The sequence below is a fragment of the Perognathus longimembris genome, chromosome 1 (assembly GCF_023159225.1).
Source record: "Perognathus longimembris pacificus isolate PPM17 chromosome 1, ASM2315922v1, whole genome shotgun sequence".
Lineage (NCBI taxonomy): Eukaryota > Metazoa > Chordata > Mammalia > Rodentia > Heteromyidae > Perognathus > Perognathus longimembris.
The window spans coordinates 162,097,163-162,113,623 of NC_063161.1; the positions used below are offsets into that span (position 1 = coordinate 162,097,163).

At 70.4% G+C, this 16,461-nt stretch overlaps 3 protein-coding genes across 5 annotated transcripts; 2 read left to right on the forward strand and 1 right to left on the reverse strand.

The window, feature by feature from the left end:
- Nucleotides 1–1,837: 1,837 nt before the first annotated feature.
- Nucleotides 1,838–6,072, reverse strand: Fbxw5 (F-box and WD repeat domain containing 5). Of its 2 annotated transcripts, XM_048346320.1 has the most exons (9): nt 6,028–6,072; nt 5,375–5,590; nt 4,927–5,084; nt 4,379–4,553; nt 4,095–4,243; nt 3,573–3,996; nt 3,226–3,373; nt 2,624–2,836; nt 1,838–2,520 (listed from the first exon to the last, which is right to left on the reverse strand). In XM_048346320.1, exons 2-9 carry the CDS (start codon nt 5,565–5,567, stop codon nt 2,277–2,279), a joined length of 1,704 nt encoding a protein of 567 aa, XP_048202277.1. In that variant the 5' UTR covers nt 5,568–5,590; nt 6,028–6,072; the 3' UTR covers nt 1,838–2,276. The 2 variants fall into 2 exon arrangements, with proteins under 2 accessions (XP_048202277.1, XP_048202286.1); XM_048346329.1 differs by lacking the exons at nt 5,375–5,590; nt 6,028–6,072 and having other exon boundaries at nt 4,727–5,068.
- A 461-nt stretch (nt 6,073–6,533) lies between these two features.
- On the forward strand, nt 6,534–7,858 carry C8g (complement C8 gamma chain). Its single transcript, XM_048346526.1, has 7 exons — nt 6,534–6,729; nt 6,818–6,954; nt 7,089–7,159; nt 7,253–7,354; nt 7,465–7,566; nt 7,637–7,675; nt 7,759–7,858. Exons 1-7 carry the CDS (start codon nt 6,592–6,594, stop codon nt 7,770–7,772), a joined length of 603 nt encoding a protein of 200 aa, XP_048202483.1. The 5' UTR covers nt 6,534–6,591; the 3' UTR covers nt 7,773–7,858.
- A 2,354-nt stretch (nt 7,859–10,212) lies between these two features.
- On the forward strand, nt 10,213–15,528 carry Lcn12 (lipocalin 12). Of its 2 annotated transcripts, none has more exons than XM_048346433.1 (6): nt 10,213–10,378; nt 10,516–10,652; nt 13,383–13,459; nt 13,535–13,654; nt 14,381–14,482; nt 15,427–15,528. In XM_048346433.1, exons 1-6 carry the CDS (start codon nt 10,265–10,267, stop codon nt 15,453–15,455), a joined length of 579 nt encoding a protein of 192 aa, XP_048202390.1. In that variant the 5' UTR covers nt 10,213–10,264; the 3' UTR covers nt 15,456–15,528. The 2 variants fall into 2 exon arrangements, with proteins under 2 accessions (XP_048202390.1, XP_048202398.1); XM_048346441.1 differs by having other exon boundaries at nt 10,522–10,652.
- Nucleotides 15,529–16,461: the final 933 nt, after the last annotated feature.

The following is a 16,461-nucleotide window of genomic DNA, read 5'->3' on the forward strand; positions in this document are numbered from 1 at the left end:
TGGTTTCAGTGTGGATTCCCCTCAGGGCACATGTTGAAATGGAGGGGCCGCCAGAATGCCGTTGAGGTGATGGGGGGCCTGGAGGCGCCGCCCTCGTGGGGGAGGGGGAGGATGGGTTCTGCCCCCTCCGGCAGCCAGCGAGGCCCCCGCCACGCGCCAGCTCCCACAGCCACGAGCCAGCACGCTCCCCCATCACAAATGACCCCGTCCCGAGGGCGCAGCAGTGAGGCCGATCACTGCAGGACCAAACGTCTCCCCCAAATTTGTCACGACATACTCCCCAGTGTGATGGTGTTTCGGGTGATTAACTCCTCTGTGCCTTTGCCCTGGGGCACACCCACCCTCCCACCTGCAAGTTCAGCAAAACGCCATCACGGGGCCGGAAGGGCCTCTGCGGGTACCAGGTCTGCAGTGCTTTGACCCAGGACACGGTCGGGAACCTGAGGAAAAGGGTTACGGGTGTTGGTTAGGGCGTCTGAGCTCAGCTTCTGGGTGGCACGCTGGACAGACAATGACGCTCACTTACTGGTTGTTAGGGGTTGTGTTCCTTCTCCCCCAGGAAGGTGGTGTCCAAGTCCAGGGCCTCCGAACGTGGCCTTATTTGGAACTGGAGTGCTCGAGGCCGTGCCGGGTGAAGCGAGCTGCCCCCTCCCCCCCTCCTCAGCCCGCGAGGCAGCTAGGGCTACACATCAGGCAGAGCTGTTTCTCCCAGGAAGCTGCTCGCACTTTGCCGCTTCTACACTCCTTGGGAAACACACTTGCACTTGCTGAACTTGCGCTGCCTTATGGTGAGAGGCTTCCTTTGGGCCTCGACCCTGGCTTCAGGTTCATCCCGTGGACTGCTGGTTGTTGTGTTTGTAGAGCTGGGGTTGGAGGCCAGGGCTTGGAGCTTGCTTGGCAGGAATTCTGCCACTGAGCCAAGACCCAGCCCCTTGCAGAGTGCTTTTTTTTTTTTTTTGCCAGTCCTGGGGCTTGAACTCTGGGCCTGAGCACTGTCCCTGGCTTTTTGCTCAAGGCTAGCACTCTGCCACTTGAGCCACAGCACCGCTTCCAGCTTTCTCTGTGTCTGGGGTGCTGAGGAATGGAACCCAGGGCTTCGTGCACGCTAGGCGAGCGCCCCCCACCCCCCCACTGGGCCACATTCCCAGCCCTGCAGTGGGTTTTTGTTTCTGTGTGGTCGTCCTTGTTTCTCCCTGCTGTCTTCCATGTCTGGTGGCGTCGCGGTTTGCCTGTCCCGGTCCCCGGGTTGTGTGGCCCGAGCTGATGGACGTGCCCGCCACCTCGGCTTGTTCTCGGGGTGGGGGTGGGGGTGCTTCCCCTGCCTCCGCCCCTCGCCCCGCAGCCAGCATGGCGGACGCGAGGCAGCCTCTGCTCTGTGGCAGGCGCGGCGCCCCGTGTCCCGCAGCTCAGCGCGAGTTCCGGTCGCAGGCCCTGCACCCAGCCTGCCGCCTGCATGGCGGGCGCCCACGGGAGGCGGACCCTGCTGGAGCCCGCGGCTTCCCTCCGTGGGCCGCCATCACCAGAGGGCCCAGGTGGAGGAGGCTGGCAAGGGGCCGGGTGGGCTTCCACGACAGGTCCCCGGCGAGAGCGGCTCTTCCTCAGCCCGGGGCCTCGCCAGCCCGCACCCCACAAGGCCCTTGTGCAGTGAGCTTGTCCCTGAAGCAGCTGAGCCCTGGCGGCACGGGGCTGGGTGGGGCGGCGCCCCTCTGCTCCCCGGTAGCTGCGCGCACAGGGACCTAGGCGCCCGGAGGCCAGCGGCGCACGGGTCCACCGTGCCCAGGACCGGAGGCAGAGGCCTCGCCCCGGCCCCTCGCAGACACGCTGGGAAACGGGGGGCTGTTGCCAGCTGTTTATTCAGGGCCCCGACCACGTGGCAAGCGCACATGCAGCACAGGGGCCCCCGGCCCCCCCTGGGTGCCCAGACCAGCCCCCGAGGCGGGGCGTCTGCAGCACAGGGGCCCCCTGCCCCCCGGGTGGGGCGTCCACGGCCGACGCTCACGTGGAGGTCCGCGGGGGCCGTGTGGACGTCAGGCCCGGGGAAAGCAGTGGGGAAGGAGCAGGGCCCCCAGGGTTCTTGGCACCCCAAACCGGCCGGGCGGCCATCGTGGGGTCTCTGGTGCCGTCCGGTAGCTACTCTAGTGCTAAGCCTGCTGGCTCGGTGCGCGGGGCGCCGCGCGCGCTGGTGCCGGGGTCGGCCGACGCCCTCCTAAGGCCTCTCCGCTGTGAGCGTCTCCGTGGCTCCGTGAAGGACCGCAGGGCCGCGTCCCCGGGCGTCTTCAGCGCCTGTGGCTGGCGAACCAGGAGAAGAAGGGGCGCGGGCGCGGGCGGGGCGCCTGGAGCGCGCGCACGGTGCGGGGCGAGCGCCAGGCCTTGATGGTGGCGTCGTCGCTGGCCGTCAGCAGCAGCTCCTGCTCCTGGGGGCTGAAGGCCACGGAGTTGACCACGTCCTCGTGCCGCAGCTTGGCCAGGCAGATGTTGTAGTGGCGGTCCCAGATGTAGCCATGGCGGTCCTCAGCCCCGCTGCAAGACGGTGCCGGGGTGAGGCCGCCGCCCCCTCCCGGCCCCCCCCCCCCCCCCCCGCCCCAGCCCCGGGCCCGACGGCGCGGCCCGGCCAGGCCCACACCTGGCCACAAAGTCCCGGCTGACGTCCAGGAAGATGAAGAAGCACTCGTCGTTGGGCGTGTAGGCGCGGTGCGCCCGCAGGGCCCGCTTCACCTCGCGCATGGTCTTGAGGTCGAACACCAGCAGGTCGATCTCCTCGGCGATGGGGGGCGGCTGCATGGGGTCGGCCACCGCCGAGCCGGGGGGCCAGGCGCGGCTGTTCACGTAGAGGTACCTGCGCGGGGGCGGGGCTGCGTGAGGGCGTGGCCGCGTGGGGCGTGGCTGCGCGGGGGCGTGGCCGCGCGAGGGCATGGCTGCGCAGGGGAGGGGCTGCTCAGAGGCGGGGCTGCGCGGGGGGCGTGGCTGCGCGGGGGCGGGGCTGCGCGAGACGGGGCTGCGCGAGGGCATGGCTGCTCGGGGGCGGGGCTGCGCGAGACGGGGCTGTGCGGGGGCGTGGCTGCGCGAGGGCATGGCTGCGCGGGGGCGTGGCTGTGCGGGGGCGTGGCTGCGCGGGGGCGGGGCTGCGCGAGGGCGTGGCTGCGCGGGGGCGGGGCTGCGCGAGGGCGGGGCTGCGCGAGGGCCCGCCGCTCCGGGGGCAGGGGCGCCCCGGGGACCCCGGCCCACCTGTGGTCCGGGGACAGGCCCATGCCGATGATGTGCCCGCGCACGTCGATGACGTGGTCCAGGGCGTCGAAGAAGGCGTCGGAGCCGCGGCCCTCGCCCAGCACCGGCCCCGCCGTGGTCATCTGGTGGGGCAGGATCTGCTTGATGCCTGCGGAAGGCCGGGGCGGGAGGCTCACTGGAGCGTCACGGCCGGCACCCCGGGTCCCCCCGGGAGTCCACCGCGCCTCTCGACGGGGGCCCTGGACCTGAACCCCGGGGGTCGCCCGTCACTCGCCGGCCCCACACGGCCAAGGGCCCCGTGGCCAGGGCTGCGCCCCAGGGGCGGAGGGCAGCCCGCGCCGCATTACCGATCTGGTGTGGCGAGTAGGTGAGGCAGCCGGTGGTGAAGATGAGGTACTTGGTCCTGGAGTCGGTGGCGCCGCGCTCGGGCGGCTTGGTGCGGCCCTGGGCCAGCAGCTCCGCCACCCTGGTCTCCAGCATGCGCTCGGACAGCTGGGCGCGCCCGCCCGGCACGCCGTCCAGCGCGGGCCGCGAGCCCCCCTTGGCCCGGCCGGGGCCGGGCAGAGTCGCGTCAGCCGCTTCTTCCTCACCGTCCCCCCCCAGATCAAAGACACGGCAGCCGGGCGCGGCCTGGTCCCCTGCGTCCAGCAGGAGGTCAGGGCTGTCGAAACGGCTGCAGTCAGCGACCATCACCGTGCGGATGGTGCTGGCGTTGAGATTCTGGATCTTAAAGAGCCGCTTCACCACGTTGACATTCTCCGACTCCACGTCCTGGGCAGGGTACAAGCCAGGGGGCCCAGAATGGGTCCACCGGCTGGTGCCCCCTCCCCTGCCCTCCCCCCACACCCCTCTGGTCCCAGTGCCCGTACCTGGAAGGCGTTGTTGAGCCACAGCACAGAGCAGGAGGTGATGTCTCCGATGCGGTGCAGGTTCCCCGAGATCAGGCTGCTTTCGGTGAGCCAGCAGCCAAACACGTCGTAGGGCTTGTTGCGAACGCGGGACAGCAGCGCGAAGGAGTCTGGGGGAAGGCCGGGCTGAGCGGGCCGCTGGCAGGGCTGCAGAGGGCTGCCCGGCCCAAGGCCCAGGCTCACCTGGGCCGAGCGGGCGGCTGGCAGGGCTGCAGAGGCCCGCCCGGCCCTAGGCCCAGGCTCACCTAGGCTGATGACTGCGATCTCGCCCGAGGAGGAGTTGTGGGGCCCCAGAAACACCCCCGAGGCCAGCAGCAGTGAGTCGTCCCGGTTGAACTGGGAGAACTGGGTGTAACTCCAGTTGTAGGGTCGCATGTCTGCGCTGTGCAGCAGTGAAATGGTCAGGTCATTGCTCCAGATCTGTGCCGGGGAAGCCAGCCAGTGAGGACCGGCTGGCCAGGCCCTGTGGCAGGGTGTCCTCATGCCCCCCTGGTACAGGAAGCCGGGGCCCACACAGAGGCTGCCGGTCACCGTGGGGCGGGAACTCCTAGCCCCTGCGCGCTGCACCTAGTCCCTGGCCCACCGCACCTGACCTCACCAGCATGGCGGCTGGCCCCCGAGGCGGCTCTGATGGGCACATCTCCTTCCTCCTCGGTCTGGGCAGCCCTGGGGCCAGGCCTCCAGTTCCCAGGTACCGTGTCCTACCACCCGGCCCCTCCACTGACACAGAGAATGTGGCCATCTCTCATCTCTGGCCTGACCAAGTTGGGGTGCCTGGGTGGAGTCCCCTCACCTTTACTGTGCAGTCCTTAGAGCAGGAAGCAAACTGGTACCCCGAGTGGGAGAAGCTGAGGTGCAGGACCTGGTCAGTGTGCTCCTTAAGCGTCTGCACCTCCACGCAGGGCACCGTGTCATAGAGCCGCTGGAACTCCTCATACCAGGACGAGGCCGCTGGGGGGGGGGCAGGGGGAGCAGCATCAGGGCCGGGCCCACGTCTTCCTCCCCACAGTCCAGGCGCTGTGCCCTTGGTTCCTGCTGGTCAGCCGTGGGGGGGGGGGGTACGCTCTCCCTGCTCGCAGAGGCCCCTCCCCACCGGAAGTGGCCCCTACGTGAGGCAGGACCCCAAATGGGCTGAGGTGTGAGCCGGGAGCAGGGCCCCGGGCTGCAGTTGGGGGCTGGGTCGGGGCCAGCCCTTGCTTCCTACCAGGCCTGGGGGCGCTGGGGGCGGGACAGGCGCTGACCTGGGTGGCGGGGCACGTCGCGGGCCACCTGGTAGTAGCGGTAGAACTGCTCCCTCCATAGGAACTCGTCGCGGGACACGGCTTGCCACTGGCGGCACACCAGGCCAGCGGCCAGCAGGTCGGCGGGGCTCAGGCTGAGGAAGATCTGGTAGATGAGGCTGTCGGGGAGCAGGGGTGTGCCCCCCTCGTCCATCGTGACATTCTGCCCGGGCGGCCCTGAAACCACCAGCGGCCGCTCTGAGCCCCAGGCCCTCACCGGCAGCTTCCCCCGGCCCCAGGCGGCAGCCCCACCCCGGTCTAGCCTCAGGCTCGGGGACCCCCTCCGCCGACCCCGGGCCCGGGACGCCCTAAGGGGGTGCAGGAGGCGTGGGCCGGCCGGCCGCACCCGGCGGGGACCCCCGGGCGCCTCCTCCAGGCAGGGCCCTCGGACCTCCCCGGGCCCCGGGCCCCGGGCGGCATCTGGGGGTCGGCCCGGGGAGCCTCCACGTCCACGCAGCGACGGGCCGGGGGCGCCCGCCTGGCCTGGCACCGCAGGGCTCCCGAGCTGGCTCCGGGCCGGGGCCCGCGGGGGGGGGGGGCGGGGAGGGGCCGGGCCGGGAGGCCGGGGCTGGCGGCGGCGGCGGCGGGCGGCGGGGCGCGAAGCCGGGACTCACCGCGGCGCCTCCGCCCGCTGCGATGCGCGGACCCGCTTCCGCCGCCGCCGCTCGGCCCGCCGCTCTGGCCGCCGCTCCGCGTCTCTATGGTGGCGCCAGGCACGACCGCTCGAGCGCCGAGGCATCGATGGCTCCCGGCCGGCGCGCCCTGGTGCGCCTGCGCGTGCCGGGGCTCGGCGGAAACAGTGCCCCTGGCGGCGCGGCGGGGAAGCGGCCACGCACCCGGGCCCCGGGGTGGAACCGCGGGTTCGAGACCCCGGCCCCATTTCTGCTCATCTCCTCCCCCCCCCCCCCGCCGCGTGGCCACCGGTGTCCAGGCGAAGGGTGAGCGAGGGAGAGGGCCCCGGACCTGGACCGGGAGTCAGGGGCCAGCGGGGGCTTCGCCGGGGCGGGGTGTTCACCCCCCACCCCCTGCCAAGGCCGGTTTCCCGGAAGGCTCAGGGACCCTGGCTGGAGACAGGGCCGGACTTCCGGGGCGGCGCTTCCAGGGACCTGGGCAGTGGACTCCGACCCTGACCCGGGACAGCCCTCCCTCCGCCTCCCGTCCGTGGCGGCCCCGCTGCCATGCTGCCCCGGTGGGCCGTGCTGGCCGTCCCCGTGCTCCTGTGGGCTGGCGCCCTGGGCCAGAGGCCTAGGAAGCCGCCCGGGCCCGCGCCCGCCGTCGCGGCCCTCCAGCCCCAGGCCGGGTTCCACAGCGCGCAGGTAGAAGGGGGGCGGGCGGGGGGGCGGGGGTGAGGGCGGCCCGCCGCCCGCCCCCTCAGGTCCCCAAGCCCTCCTGGCCCGCCCCCAGTTTGCAGGCCAGTGGCTCCTCGTGGCCGTGGGCTCCGCTTGCCGCGTCCTGCGGGAGCAGGCCCACGGGGCTGAGGCCACCGCCCTGCACGCGGCGCCCCGGGGGGCGGCCATGGTCGTCAGCACCTTCCGGAAGCTGTGAGTCCCCGCCCCTTCCCCTCCCCCTCCCCTCTCCCCCCCCCCCCCGCCGACATCCTGGGTGGGTGTGCCCCACGGTTCCCCCGGGGTTGGGGTCCCTGAGCCTGGGTGCCGCTTCGTCCCCCGCCCTGCAGAGACGGGATCTGCTGGCAGGTGCGCCAGCTCTACGGAGACGCGGGCGCCCCGGGCCGCTTCCAGCTCCGAGGTGAGGGGGGGCGGGGGCGGGGGGGGACCCCGGGGCCGGCGGCCGGGCCCGGGTGCAGGGGCGACGCCCACAGCGGCTCCGCCTCGGCCCCAGGCGCCCGGGGGCCCGTGCACGTGGTGGTGGCCGACACCGACTACCGGGGCTTCGCCATCCTGTACGTGGAGCGGGCGCGGCAGCTGTCGGTGAAGCTGTACGGTGCGTGGGGGCGGGGCTGGGAGGGGCGGGGGGCGGGGCCTGGCCTGGGGGCGGGGCCGGGCCCTCCGCCCAGGCCTCAGGAGCCCCCCCCCCCCCCCCCCCGCCCCCAGCCCGCGCCCTGCCCGTGAGCGCCGCCGCCCTGGGGGAGTTCGAGCGGCGCGTGGCGGCGGCCGGCCTGACGGAGGAGCAGGTCGTGTTCTTCCCCACGTACGGTGAGTGTCCCCGCCGGGTCGGTTCCGGGGGGCCCGGCCTGGTCCCCTCCCTTACCGCGCCTGCCCCCAGGTTTCTGTGCGGCCGCGGACCAGTTCCACGTCCTGGACGGTGAGTGGCCGGCGGGGCGGCCCCGGCCCCGAGGCGGGGGCTCCGCGCTCCCGCAGCCCGGCTGAGCCTCGTGTCTCCCGCAGAGGTGAGGAGCTGAGCCGGCGGGGCTGCCGACCGCCGTGACCCCCGAGCCCCTGCGCCTGCCTCGGGCGCCCAGAGGCGCTGTGACCCGGGGCGCCCCAGTAAACCTCAGCACCGTTCTCCCCGTGTCCTCTCTGTCCATCTGAACCGGCGCCTCGAACCGGTGCGCCCCCTGCCGGTGGGGAGGGGAAGTGAGCGGCCAGCGTCCCCTCTGTCCATCTGAACCCGTGCTCCCCCTGCCGGCGGGGAGGGGAAGCGAGTCCTCTCCGTCCATCTGAACCAGTGCTCCCCCTGCTGGCGGGGAGGGGAAGCGAGCGGCCAGCGTCCTCTCTGTCCATCTGAACCGGCGCCTCGAACCGGTGCGCCCCCTGCCGGCGGGGAGGGGAAGCGAGCGGCCAGCGTCCTCTCTGTCCATCTGAACCGGTGCTCCCCCTGCTGGCGGGGAGGGGAAGCGAGCGGCCAGCACTGTTCTCCCCGTGTCCCCTCTGTCCATCTGAACCAGTGCTCCCCCTGCTGGCGGGGAGGGACGCAAGCGGCCAGCGTCCTCTCTGTCCATCTGAACCGGTGCTCCCCCTGCTGGTGAGGAGGGGAAGTGAGCGGCCAGCACCGTTCTCCCCATGTCCTCTCTGTCCATCTGAACCAGTGCTCCCCCTGCTGGCGGGGAGGGGAAGTGAGCAGCCAGCGTCCCCTCTGTCCATCTGAACCGGTGCTCCCCCTGCTGGCGGGGAGGGAAGTGAGCGGCCAGCACTGTTCTCCCCATGTCCTCTCTGTCCATCTGAACCAGTGCTCCCCCTGCTGGCGGGGAGGGGAAGCGAGTCCTCTCTGTTCATCTGAACCAGTGCTCCCCCTGCTGGCGGGGAGGGAAGCGAGCGGCCAGCACTGTTCTCCCCGTGTCCCCTCTGTCCATCTGAAGCAGTGCTCCCCCTGCTGGCGGGGAGGGAAGCGAGCGGCCAGCCCCCTCGGCTACCTGAGGCACCTCTCTCTGGGGAGCTGGGGTAGAAACCCATGCTCGCCCTGGAAGCCCCAGGGCCCTGCTCTCCTCCCCAGGGCTGTTTCCTTGCTTCGTGTCTCTGTCCTTCTCTGACCCTCTGCTGGCTTGCTGGTCGTCCTTCGGTGGGCCCAGGACTGGGTCCCAGCCCGGCCCCTTGGGCTCCAGGTGCTCAGGGCAGCCTTGTCTGGAAAGAGGGTGGGCTGGCCTCTGCTGACCCCCGGTCCCTCCTGGAGGCCCAGGGCCCCAGCGCCTGAGGCAGGACAGCTGCCGGGAGGCTGGGTAAGGAGAGGCTTGGCCACCTCTGGACGCGGTGCCCAGCTGGGCTGGTGTGCGGTACATCCTGGGAAGGCCAAGTTTGTGCTGTCTGCGCCCTGCCTGTCAAGACCACTGGGAAGAGGACCGGCCGCACGAATGTCCTGGACAGGGAAATCCACAGACCACCTTCTGATTCTCGAGGCCTTGCCCCCTGGGCTAGCTCAGAGAACGGGGGAGCACAGGGCCCAGAGGCCCCACCTGCAAGTCCTGCAGGAGCTGTGGAGGGTGGGTGGCCCTCGTACTCTGGGCGTTGACTAACACCATACAGTGACACAGTGGTCTGCATCGACCAAGCCTCCCCCGTCTCCCTGGGCTCCTGGCCGGGCAGCGGAGGATGGGGAAGGCCGAGGGCGGAAGTCCAGCTAGGAACCCACCCCAGTGCGTTTCCTGGCCATCTCCTGAGGAAGGTCACCACGACCAGTTAGGACACTGCAGGCTGCCCCTGGACTGCAGAACTGGGCCCGGACGTAGCCCATCCTCGCAGCACCTGAGCCCTGGGGGCCAGGCTGGGGTCCTGCCCCAGATGGGGGCCCCTGTGGACAGAAGTCGGGGAGGGGAGCCCAGGGGAGTTCTGCCAGCCAGAAGCCTGTGCTCCTCCCCCGTGGACCCCAGCTGCACGGGAGGGAAGGGGACCCCGGGACCTGGCCCTGCCCTTCACTGAGGAGAGCCAGAGCCGCGGGGCCTGGCCCCGTCCTCGCCCTTCCCCCCAGCCTGCTTTTAGGCGGGACCACGCCAGGGCCCTGCTCCATTTAGGGGGCCCTCCCCCCCAGGGGGGCCGGCCTAGCCGGCTGGGAGCCCCACAGCTCTTCCCTCCCCGCCCCACTTCCCTTCCACAGCCCCAGGCAGGCTCCGCCGACCGCAGGGTCCGGTGCGTGCCGGTGCCCTGGGGAGCCCCCGGGCTGGCCGGCCCGGCTCTGTGGCCCTGGGAACAGCCCGTCCCCTTCCCGGGACTGCGCGTCCTGGGGCGTGGAGGGCGGCCGGGCGGGCCGGGGGCCTCGGACCCTTCCTCCCTGTGTGGACACAGGAGCGGCCAGCGGGCACCGAGCCGGGTGCAGCGGAGCCGAGCGATGGCCCCGGGCCGGGCCCCGCGGGCCTCCCTGCGCAGCCCCCTGGGAGGGCGCCCCGGGGGCGGGGAGGGGCCGTGGCGCCTGGCAGTGGCCGGCGCGTCCCGTCCGTCCCTCGGAGGCCTGGCCGCTGCCGGGATGAGCCCTCGCGCGGCCCTGTGGCTGCTGCTCGGCCTGCCGGAGATCCTGCAGGGCCAGACGCCCAGCCCCAGGCCGGCGTTCACGCAGATGAGGGGCTTCCAGAAGGACCAGGTACCCCTCGGGCCGGGGCGGGCCGGCCCACGCCGCTGCAGCCCGCGCTGGAGGCCCCGGGACCCCCTCCAGGACGGACAGGGCCCCCGGGGGGAGGGGGGCTGGGCCCGGCGGCGCCGCCCTCACCCGCCCCGCAGTTCCAGGGGGAGTGGTTCGTCCTGGGCCTGGCGGGCAACAGCTACGGGAAGGAGGACCGGGCGCTGCTGCGGCCCTTCACCACCACCATCGCCTCGGACGGCGCCGGCCGCTTCCAGGTCTCCAGCGCCATGAAGCGGTGAGTGTCCGGCAGGGGCCGCTGGTGGCCGAGCCCGGCCTGGGGCCCCGGGCGGACATGGGGGGGTCGGTGACGGGCCAGCCCGACCTCCTGGGGCAGCTCTCACCTGGCGGGTGGCTCGGCCTCCACCTGTCGGCAGGGGGGGGGAGGGGGGCCTGGCGGGGGAGGAGCGGGGTTTCGGTGGGCATGGGGGGGGTTCTTCATGGGGTGGGGGGGGTTCTGACCTCTGACCTCTGACTCAGAACAACAGTCTGCAAAGGGACTGGGAGCCTCCTACCTGTGATCTCAGTGGCTGGGGTGACAGGCATGCACCCCCACCCTCCGTTTATGGGTTGGCATTTGGGCCTCACTGTCTTTTTGCCTGGGCTGGCCTCAAACGGCAACCCTCTAGACCTGATTCCAGAGTGGCTGGGGTTACAGGCGTGAGCTACTGTGTTCAGCCCAGAGATTGTCGCTTTTCAGTATCTCTAAGGAGAAGGTGGGCACAGGTCCACCCTTCATGTTTCCCTATTCTTGCAAAAGGAAGAGGAGCTTACTGCTGAGTCTTCAGCTTTTTTTTTCCCTGCCAGTCCTGGGCCTTGAACTCAGGGCCTGAGCACTGTCCCTGGCTTCCTTTTTTTTTTTTTTTGGCCAGTCCTGGGGCTTGGACTCAGGGCCTGAGCACTGTCCCTGGCTTCTTCCCGCTCAAGGCTAGCACTCTGCCACTTGAGCCACAGCGCCCCTTCTGGCCGTTTTCTGTATATGTGGTGCTGGGGAATCGAACCTAGGGCCTCGTGTATCCGAGGCAGGCACTCTTGCCACTAGGCTATATGCCCAGCCCCCCTGGCTTCCTTTTGCTCAAGGCCAGCACTCTGCCACCTGAGCCACAGCGCCACTTCCGGCTTTTTCTGTGTATGTGGAACTGAGGACTTGAACCCAGGGCTTCATGCATGCAAGGCAGGCAACTCTACCGCTAGGCCACCTTCCCAGCCCCGAGTTTTCAGCTTTTACTGCCTAGTTCTGTTTCAGTATTTAAGTCTATTTTATCCCAGATTCAAAAGAGACTCGAGATCCTCCGTGACTAGGAGCTAAGAGCTGTTCTCGGCTGGCCGGCCTCTCGCCCTGGGGGTGGTGAGGAACGGCCGCATGCCCAGGGTGGGGTAGGTTTTCGTGAGGGGGAGCACACAGGCCGGCCCTGGGAGACCCACGCATCCTAATCTCCTGGGTGCTGACGCCGTGACCTCGGGGTCCGTTTGTTCTTTCACATACGCGTCAGGCGCCGTAGCTCACAGCTCCAGGCCCGTGGCCCCACGCCCTGGCTGTTCCTGATGGGAGGGCCATGGCGGCATGGTGAGCCTTGGGGTTGGGGCCAACAAGCAGACTGGCAGCAGTACCACATAGTCTGTCTTCGCGGCAAAAGCCAAAACATAGCCTAAGAACCAGACGTGGCCTTGAGCGGCGCGGTGTGGTTTTTTCGTAGAGATGACCCTCGGAAGCTTCTTTGCGACGTAGCGGCCTCGCTGGCAGCCTTTCTGACTAGCGCAGCAACTCGGTGCCGGTGGCGATAAACTTCAAGGGGGTCCGTGACGCTCTGCGAAGCCGTCCGCCCGGTGAACCCCAGGGAGGCAGAGATGCGGCTCTGCTTTCAGCAAGGATGCAGAGTTCTGCCTTTAATATCCGGCCCTAGCTCTGATGTTCCATTTCTGTTCTTCCATTACCCACTTTTATAACAAACTAAAGCAAGCAAGCTGGGTGCAGAAGCTAAAATGGCAGTCAGCACTTCCTTTAGAATGGGGTGTTTTCCTTGTTATTGTTCCCCTTTCACCTAATCTGCCTGTCCCAGCTCGGGGCTGCGGGGGGGGGGGGGGGGCGCTCAGCTGTGCTGCTCAGCCCCGTGGTCACCTGTGGGCAGGCGTTCTGGGAATGGGGCTGCCTGCCCAGCAGGTGTCAGGCTCTGGGTTCCAGCCCCTGTGCCTCCCCAAACAAAACCCCTAGCCGGCCGTGGGGGCGCACCCCGGTAATCAACGAGGAGGATGAGGCAGGAGGATCACGAGTTCCAGACCAGCCTGGGCTACACCTGGGCTGAGAATATGGCCTAGTGGTAGAGAGCTTGCCTCATATACATGAAGCCCTGGGTTCGATTCCCCAGCACTACATAGATAGAAAATGGCCAGAAGTGGCGCTGTGGCTCAGGTGGCAGAGTGCTAGCCCTGAGCAAAAAGAAGCCAGGGACAGTGCTCAGGCCCTGAGTCCAAGGCCCAGGACTGGCCAAAAAAAACCCCAAAAAAACCCCAAAACCTAAAAAGCTAGTTGGCCAGGTACCAGTGCTCACGCCTGTAATCCTAGCTACTCAAGAGGCCGAGGTCTGGAGAATCTCACTTTGAGTGCAGAGAACTCTCCAGAAGACGACATTTCCAAAATAATAAGCAAAAAAAACAGGCTGGAGGTGTGGCTCAAGCAGTAGAGTGCCAGCCTAGGACGCCAGACAAGTATGAGGCACTGAGTTCAAATCCCAGTACTAGAAAGAGAAAAACCAGCTCATTCCTTGGAGAAGCCTCTCGCAGTGCCGGGTTCCCTCCGAAGGCTGGGCAGGCAGGGCCACCAGCTCAGCCAGCCCCGGTCGCCCGGCTCTCCCGCCCCACCTCCTGGAGGGGCCTGGGACCCCCGAGCCCAGGGGAGAGAACCAAGGGCTGCGGAGCCTTCCGGAGCGGCCGCCGGGTGGGCCTGGCAGCCTCCTCACCCTCTCCCCAGGGGCAGGCGCTGCGACACCTGGTCCTACGTGATGGTGCCGGCCGCCCAGCCAGGGCAGTTCAGCGTGGAGAGCCAAGGTGAGGGCCTTGGGGGCCGGCGGCGGGGGCCCTGGGGGCTCCCCGCCCAGGGGGGCTGACGATTCCAGCTCTCAGGCTCCCCGGAGCACCGAGAGGACATGCGGGTGATGGACACTGACTACACCAAGTTTGCCCTGATGCTGTCGCTGAGACACACCACAGGCAACCGGACCGTCATCAGAATCAGCCTCCTCGGTGAGCCCCTGCCCTGCCCTGCCCCTGCCTCTGCCCCTGCCCCTGCCCCTGCTCCTGCCCCTGCCTCCGCCCTGCCCTTCCTCTGCCCTGCCCCTGCCCCTGCCCCTGCCCTGCCCCTGCCCCCGCCCCCGCCCTGCCCCTGCCCCTGCCCCTGCCCTGCCCCCGCCCCCGCCCTGCCCCTGCCCCTGCCCCTGCCCCTGCTCCTGCCCCTGCCCTCCCCTGCCCCTGCCCCTGCCCCTGCCCCTGCCCCTGCCCTGCCCCTGCCTCCGCCCTGCCCTGCCTCCGCCCTGCCCCTGCCCCTGCCCCTGCCCTGCCCCCGCCCCCGCCCTGCCCCTGCCCCTGCCCCTGCCCTGCCCCTGCCCCCGCCCCCGCCCTGCCCCTGCCCCTGCCCCTGCCCTGCCCCTGCCCCTGCCCTGCCCCTGCCCCTGCCTCCGCCCTGCCCTGCCTCCGCCCTGCCCTGCCTCCGCCCTGCCCCTGCCCCTGCCCCTGCCCTGCCCCTGCCCCCGCCCTGCCCCTGCCCCTGCCTGCCTGCCCCTGCCCCTGCCCTGCCCTGCCCCTGCCCCTGCCCCTGCCCGCCCCTGCCCTGCCCTGCCCCTGCCCCTGCCCCTGCCCCTGCCCCTGCCCTGCCCTTCGGGGCTGGGGCTTCCTGAGCTTGGGTGGGGGCACCTCTGGGGGTGATCGTCCACTCCCGGGTGCCCAGAGACACGTTTCCTCCTCTGGCTGCAGGCAGAAACTGGAGGCTGCCGTCCACGGTGCTGGACAGGTTTGGCTGCCTGGCCTTATCCCAGGGCCTCTCCAAGAAGGACATTGTGTTCCCAGATATGACTGGTAATGGGTTCTGTGGGCAGTGGAGGATGGGATGGCGCCTCACGGAGTCTGTGGGCACCCGAGGGTGGGTGGAGTCGCTCAGGGGGCCCCGCGTCGGGTCTGGACGGCCCCTCCCGCCTGTCCGCGGAGCTCGGCCTGAGTCCCAGCGGAAGGACTGACCGCTCCGTGGTCTCCTCCCTCACCGAGCCGCAGGCCTCCTTTCCCCTGGAGGGCCCTTCCCCGGGGCCCCCGGGCCGAGACACCCCATCCCCGCCTGGCCCCTGTCCTGGGTCCCCTCCTTCCTACTCTCTTGCCTCCTTGTCCTCCGTGCGCCTCCCCTGCCCGGGTCCCCAGCCCGCCAGGGCCTTGGGTTGCTCCGGGCAGCCCCTGGCCCGGCGCACGCTCGGGACCGCGTTCGCACGCGCTGCACGTCGCTGAGCGAGGCTGCTCGCCTCTGCCACGCACCTAGGGGCCTGCGGGCGCGGGCGAGGCTAGACAGGGGCTTCCGGAGGACTCGGGCCCGGCCACACCCCCAGGGAGCCCTTTCCTGGGCTCTCTGACCCCAGCCCCATCCCCTGCCATCCCCGCCGGGCCTCCTCCTGCCTCCCCCTGTCCCGGGGCTGGAAATCGGGGCCCGCGTGTTTGCCCTGAGCTCTCAGCGCTTCACCGCCTGAGCCTCAGCCCCACTCCAGCCCGCTCTGCGGTGAGTCAGCTAGAGCTAGGGGACCCTCACAGACCCCCCGCCCAGGCTGGCTTTGAACCGCGGTCCTCGGATCCCAGCCGCCTGAGTCGCGAGGATGACAGGCGGGAGCCAGGGCTTTCCCTCCCTTCTTGCCCCTCGTCCTGCCCGACTTCCAAGCTGCCTGCCCAGCCCCCCGCCGTCCCCCCCCCCCCCCGTCCCTCCCAGCCCTCCCGGGGCTCTACCCCCTTTGCCCTCCATTCCAACTCCGTCCCCATCCCTCCAGATTGGCTGCCGCACCCCCATGGCTGCTGAAGTGCGAGCCCCCCCCCCAGCCCGGCCTCGCCCTCCTGTGCTCTCCCGGGAATAAACACCCCGTGCCTGGGACCCGGAGTGCGTCCGTCCGTCCGTCCATCGTGTGGCTTTTGGGTGCCTGAGAGGCAAGAACTGAGGTCCTGCTGACCCTGTGGGGCCCTGACAGCGCCCCCACCCAGCGCCCCGGCTGCCCGACACCCCGACTGACAGCACCCCCTCCCAGCACCCCGTCTGCCCAACACCCCGACTGACGACACCCCGACTGACAGCACCCCCTCCCAGCACCCCGGCTGCCCAACACCCCGACTGACGACACCCCGACTGACAGCACCCCCTCCCAGCACCCCGGCTGCCCAACACCCCGACTGACGACACCCCGACTGACAGCACCCCCTCCCAGCACCCCGGCTGCCCGCACCCCGACTGACAGCACCCCCTCCCAGCACCCCGGCTGCCCGACACCCCGACTGACAGCACCCCCTCCCAGCACCCCGGCTGCCCGACACCCCGACTGACAGCACCCCCTCCCAGCACCCTGGCTGCCCGACACCCCGACTGACAGCACCCCAGCTGCCTGACACCCCGACTGTCAGCACCCCCTCCCAGCACCCTGGCTGGCTGACACCCCTGACTCTCAGCGCCCCGGCTGCCCGGCACCCCTGGAGCACTGTGTGACCCCACAGAGCCCCGGGGCTGGCGAGGGGCCGGCCCAGAGGGGAGGCGCCCAGGCTGGAAGGGGGCGGAGTGCGGGTTCCCAGGCGCCCAGCCGGTGGGGAAGCTGTTGAGAAACAAATGGCTCACGGGGCGGGGTCGCGGGGCCCGGTTGCGGGGCGCAGTCACGGGGCAGAGTCGCAGGGCGCGGTCGCGGGGCGCGGTCGCGGGGCGCGGTCACCAGCCACTCGGCGCGCTCAGACTCCACGCCAGCCCAGCCCCGCCCGAGGGCCTGTGCACACCGGCTGCCCCCCGCCGGCCCATCGTAGCCGGGGAGGCCCGAGGTGGTCCAGAG

Excerpts from the sequence above, each read along its gene's own strand:
- Fbxw5 (XM_048346320.1), bottom strand. The coding sequence starts at position 5,567 with ATGGACGAGGGGGGCACACCCCTGCTCCCCGACAGCCTCATCTACCAG. Across the intron at positions 3,374-3,572 it reads CTACTCGCCACACCAGATCG|GCATCAAGCAGATCCTGCCC; the intron begins GTAATGCGGCGC and ends GGCCTTCCGCAG. Across the intron at positions 2,521-2,623 it reads AGCCGGGACTTTGTGGCCAG|CGGGGCTGAGGACCGCCATG; the intron begins GTGTGGGCCTGG and ends ACCGTCTTGCAG.
- C8g (XM_048346526.1), top strand. The coding sequence starts at position 6,592 with ATGCTGCCCCGGTGGGCCGTGCTGGCCGTCCCCGTGCTCCTGTGGGCT. Across the intron at positions 7,160-7,252 it reads GGGCCGCTTCCAGCTCCGAG|GCGCCCGGGGGCCCGTGCAC; the intron begins GTGAGGGGGGGC and ends CCTCGGCCCCAG. Across the intron at positions 7,355-7,464 it reads GCTGTCGGTGAAGCTGTACG|CCCGCGCCCTGCCCGTGAGC; the intron begins GTGCGTGGGGGC and ends CCCCGCCCCCAG.
- Lcn12 (XM_048346433.1), top strand. The coding sequence starts at position 10,265 with ATGAGCCCTCGCGCGGCCCTGTGGCTGCTGCTCGGCCTGCCGGAGATC. Across the intron at positions 13,460-13,534 it reads GTTCAGCGTGGAGAGCCAAG|GCTCCCCGGAGCACCGAGAG; the intron begins GTGAGGGCCTTG and ends TCCAGCTCTCAG. Across the intron at positions 13,655-14,380 it reads CATCAGAATCAGCCTCCTCG|GCAGAAACTGGAGGCTGCCG; the intron begins GTGAGCCCCTGC and ends CTCTGGCTGCAG.